Below are 5,066 nucleotides of genomic sequence, written 5' to 3' on the forward strand. Positions count from 1 at the left end.
CGGTGTACTTGTGTGTTGCAGATGACTCTCTTATTCATGTTGTTTGTGCACAGGGCGTGCGTGCGGTGTACTTGTGTGTTGCAGATGAGCATTTGATCGGCATTTACAGATGATTATCGGCAATAATAGGCGAAATAAAGTAGAGAAACATTAAGAATTTGGTAGTAAATACATTTCGTGTTTATTTACCATTATTTTTTTTATTGAGACGTTCCAAGTGACTGTGGGAAATGTGCAGTTTGAGTAGCACAATTCCAAGTTTGGGTACAACAGTGACAGTGTACCAGGGGTAGAAATTAACTTTTGAACAAGGGACTCCCTGCCCTCAAACAGGGAGTCCGCGGCAAAATGAGGGAGTCCGCAGTCTCAAGTTCAAAATTATAGATATTAACAATAACGCATGTGCTTATTTTGAATGAAGATTCATGCGGTTGCACGTCTGCCAAATTTTCTTTGGACATTTGCTGAAAAAATAAGGTAATTCCGCGAAGCCGTGCTCTGGAAAGAACTAGTTAGTATAACAGAATTTCAGGGAGTCACACGGACTCAGGACTGCATGTGTCAAATCAGTAAGTCCGGCAGTAAATCCGGGAGTATTTGACTTCGGACTCCCGTTAATTTCGCACCCTGGCACCTGGTGTACCATGTAAACCCGCAACAGTCAAAAGTCCAAAGTTTGTGAAATCGTTCGCTTACGGGACCCTGGCTCTCACGACGCTACAACATTGCATCAATTCATGTATTGCAGTCAAAGTATTCTTAATCAATGCATGCCAGCATGGTGCTGGCATTCAAAGAATTTTTCATGAATTTACCTTTCATTTATTTAAAGGGTCGCATGGCCATTGGCATTGATACTGCTTGTACTACTATGTAGTATACGTGAAAAAGGGTGAAAATTAAAACGCCGAAGTGAATACAGACCAAACATTTGACAATGGCAGAACTTCCACCTACCAGGGATGTCAGTAAAGAGGCAAGTGTGGCTCCGTTTATTTGTTAAACGACAATAAATGCACAATTCTTGTTTCATGCCTGAATGCTGCCATTATTGCACGAGAAGCAAATTATATAAGGTCTTAATGATATGTTTGAACATTGCATAATTCTAATTATTGGCAATTTTGCATAGATCTGCTTATGTCTGACGTTACAGTTGTAGAATGTATTGTTTGGGGATGCATGTACTAGCAAAGTTGATGAGCACACATGCAATTAAGAAACTCAATCATACATGGATGTTTACATTTGTAATGTTTATGTGCAGGAGTTTTCCTTCAAGTTGATGAGAAAGTTCAAAGTGTTCGAGCCACAAAATAGCGGTCTTGACCAAAGACTAAAATGGCTTGCTGTATCCAATAAATATGGACTGACCTTTTTAGTATATGGCAAAGGTAGGCCCTAATGATGACTCTTTCTCAATATTTACACATTACATGAGCGTGTGCATATTTATCTAATATATGTAACTTAATAACCAGAAATCACAATGTTTACTTTGACAGCACAAGTATAAATATCATTGAAACTCATATTTGTTTTTTAGTTACTATATTTCAATAGTACTTCTAGTTTCTGCTGTAGGTTTGTGACTTATGTAATTAAATTTGTAAGCTGTAGTTTTTTTTTTTTTACCTCAGTTTCATTCATTTTCATCAGTGCCATCAACACTGATTGTCGCCACCGCGTTTATATAGACGTTCATCCTTGCAGGGTTTAAGGTTATGCAAACCAAGTTTCTGGACGAGAAAGATGTGGAAGCTGACAGGACACATGTCGAGCAGTTTCCTGCCATGGATGTTCAGCTTTCGTTTGTGCCAATGCATGTGGCGTTAAGTTCAGATGATCTAACCTTGTCCGTGTGCAGTGTTCGGAGTCAGCAGGTCTTTGCTGACTTGTACGACGTTAGGGCATTCTATAATAAGGTGGGTGAATATCGCCGCGTGAACGTATCTGCCGGGCTAATAAACCGTCTACCTTGCAAACGAATGTTATACTAGAATTGTACCTGTGGTAATGTTAAACGTTCTCATTGAGTGCTTTTACTTGCTCGACATTGGTTGGCTGTATTGCCTACTGGTTTTGTTATATTCAGGCATGAGAATTTTTTTGCGGATTCGCGGATTTCCGGGTTTTGGTTTTCATTATCCATGGTCATTCTTGAGATCAATGCAAAAAAAATAAAAAATTTGAAGGGGGTAGGGTGTACTTTTCATGCCAAAATGCACCCCGTTTTTAATTTAAACTTTATAAAAAGTCAGGAAAAGTACGTAAAATTTCACACAGAAGTAACGGAACTCCAGATAAATATCACGTTGTATCTATGTAATGTAAAGGGTTTTACCCTAATTCTCACGGTTACAGAAACTCGGTGACAATGATTCATAGAAAATGACAAGACTTTGAATTGTTAGTCATGAAATTGGTCTTTTACTAAGAACAGAATGGACTTACTATTTCCTCCAGGATGCATGGAATTGGCCTATCTGCACTTCCAAATTGCAAAAATTTCCTGGGGGCATGCCTCCAGACCCCCGTAGCAAGACAGTGTGCTATGCGCACCGTTATCGTGCCTTCGGCGCAAATTGAAATATTTCCTCCAAAAACCTCTCAACCTGTTTTCATGCCTGTAGATTCACTTATCGGTACAGGAAAGAAACAAAATGACAACTGGTTTATAAGCAGTCTCAACCAAATTACTAGGCTTACAAAACATATGAGTTCTGGAACTATAGAAATCTAAATGCTGTTCATCTAGAGGTAATTTTCTTTTGGTTTTTAGTGGAGTGTGCCGGTGACATATTTGCTAGATGCCATTGCCTGTTTTTTTTTAACAGGACAAGATGCCAACTCCATTCCAAACTGTGAGACTAAGCACCACAGAGGGCGCCACGCTACACAACCTTGCATGGCATCCCGAGAATGCTCTCTTGTTTGCCGCGTGCTTGTCTGACGGAACGGTCACTCTCTGTGAGGTGGGATCAGACGGACGATCCTATAACATGGTCGGAGGTTTGCCCTCGACAACAGGAGCAACTGCAAGTACGTTCCCATCATTCTGGTCAGTAGCAAGCATTGAAGTTGAGCGTGTATACGCCATCACCTACGTTAATGCATGCAAATGCGCGGTCTGCAGTCGTAAGATTAAACGAAACGTGTCGCTGATGTTCCACGTGATTGTACTGATGAGTCTACTGTGCGATATCATTGCAGTTTGTTGGAGTCCAAAAGGCAAGCAGCTAGTTGTGGGAAGCGCCAACGGAACGCTGACTCAATACAAGCTTACCTTGCAGGTTGCAAAGACTATCAATGTGCCACCTAGTGGTGGTCCAGCGCTAAAAGGTGCCTAAAACATGTAACGTAGCTATTTCAACCGAGCTTTGATGCGTAAAATACATGTTTTGTTTTTATTCCAAAGCGATTAGATTGCGCAATGTAATGAGTAGGTGTGTAGCGATTAACCGCGATTCAACTGTATCATGGTACATCTCGTTTGGTCCGGTTTTCGTGTTGTTGTTTTTTCTTTTCGGTTCTCGGTTCGATTCCGGGAAATAAATTCAACCCACTCTCAGTTAGGGGGGCGCACGCGGTGAGCAAACAGCTCAGTACTTACACCAAGCTCCGTTCCTCGCACTTTTCTCAACGTGTGCGGGGTGACAATGCGTGAGATTTTGGTCATTTGTGCTGCTGAGGAAAATATCCAATGTGTATACATGGGGTAGTCTTAGACTACTAGTCTAATAGTCTATTTTGGTGAGGAAGATCACTTTAATGAATAGTATTATGACTATTATCCTTGAACTGTATTACTTTATTGTTTTTTGGCCAATGAATAACACAATAAATGTATAATATTATGATAGGTATTATTATTGTTATTCAAAATGGAGCGGAAATTTCCCCATCTTCTCAGCATTTTTACTACTGAAAATAACCGAACCGAATGAACTGAACCGAAGAGCGAAAACCAAACCGAACCGAAACAAAATGTATCGTTACACCACTAGTAATAAGTGCTGTGAAACGAATTGGTTCCGTAAGGGTTTTTGCAGTAGGCATGCTATTAGTGCCCCCCAGACTTAATATCGATCAAGTTTCCTTTGATTTGCATTTGCAGTGCTCGACGTTCTGTGGGTGTCGTCGCACGTGTTTGCAGCCGTTTACGCTAGCGCCGATGACGAGCCGTCCCAGCAGCCTGTCCTTTACATCGTTACGTCGTCTGTGAGTCTTTAATTTAGGATTCAAACTATATTTTACATAGAAATATTTAAAATTGTTTAATTTTTTTTAACTAAATTTTTTGTCATTTAGTATACAAACGAAATTGATTTTAGCTGGGAGTATAGTTAAATTGAGTGCATATTCTGAGTGCATTGCGGAGAGTTGCAGTTTGACACGGTGTTAACGCCTAATACTCAATGTTGCGGAGTGTTAATGAAATGTGAATGACAATTAGTGAAGCTGATAGGAAGGTTGCTATCATTGAAATGTCTGTTGCCCTCGTCATGGATAGATAAAAATTTCCTATATAAACATCAAGATTTCATGAACTTTATGTGCTCCGTATTTTATACTGTCATACAATTCGAGTCAAAATAAAGACCCCATAAGCCGATGTACTCTGTTATGCATTGGGAGTTGTGAACATGTGCGGTTGTAATTTTTAAAATTTTTCCACGCGATACCTTTTTGAAGAAATCCGGGCAGGTGATGTACGTGAACTACGATGACGTGTGTTTCGGGAGCGGAGACACGAGGAAGCATATGTACTACATGTCCTACATTACACCCTGGTACGACACTAATAACAGATGCTGAGATGAGTTACAGACACATATATATTATTCATCTCTGTAACCGTAATGTAACATCAAAATAGAATCTGGTGTCATAGGTTTATTGCATTTATTTTTTATGACCCCACATTCTATTTTGATTGTAATGTTATGAATCCATCGGTGTCTGTGTGCTTTTCGCTCTCACACTCTATCTGTCGCCTTCTCTCTCTCTCTCTCTCTCTCTCTCTCTCTCTCTCTCTCTCTCTCTCTCTCTCTCTCTCTCTCTCT

At 40.1% G+C, this 5,066-nt stretch overlaps 1 protein-coding gene across 1 annotated transcript in view; it reads left to right on the plus strand.

The window, feature by feature from the left end:
* The window catches only part of LOC106815027 (nuclear pore complex protein Nup214-like), a 27,524-nt gene that overhangs the window by 1,346 nt on the left and 21,112 nt on the right, over positions 1-5,066 (plus strand). Inside the window, exons 2-8 of the mRNA XM_014819448.1 lie at positions 833-976; positions 1,268-1,394; positions 1,714-1,925; positions 2,838-3,042; positions 3,214-3,342; positions 4,118-4,221; positions 4,696-4,793. Coding sequence (XP_014674934.1) covers positions 938-976; positions 1,268-1,394; positions 1,714-1,925; positions 2,838-3,042; positions 3,214-3,342; positions 4,118-4,221; positions 4,696-4,793 — 914 coding nt within the window. The 5' untranslated portion in view covers positions 833-937. The remainder of the gene's footprint in view (positions 1-832; positions 977-1,267; positions 1,395-1,713; positions 1,926-2,837; positions 3,043-3,213; positions 3,343-4,117; positions 4,222-4,695; positions 4,794-5,066) is intronic.

The sequence above is a fragment of the Priapulus caudatus genome, unplaced genomic scaffold (assembly GCF_000485595.1).
Source record: "Priapulus caudatus unplaced genomic scaffold, Priapulus_caudatus-5.0.1 Scaffold1025, whole genome shotgun sequence".
Taxonomy (NCBI): Eukaryota; Metazoa; Priapulida; class Priapulimorpha; order Priapulimorphida; family Priapulidae; genus Priapulus; species Priapulus caudatus.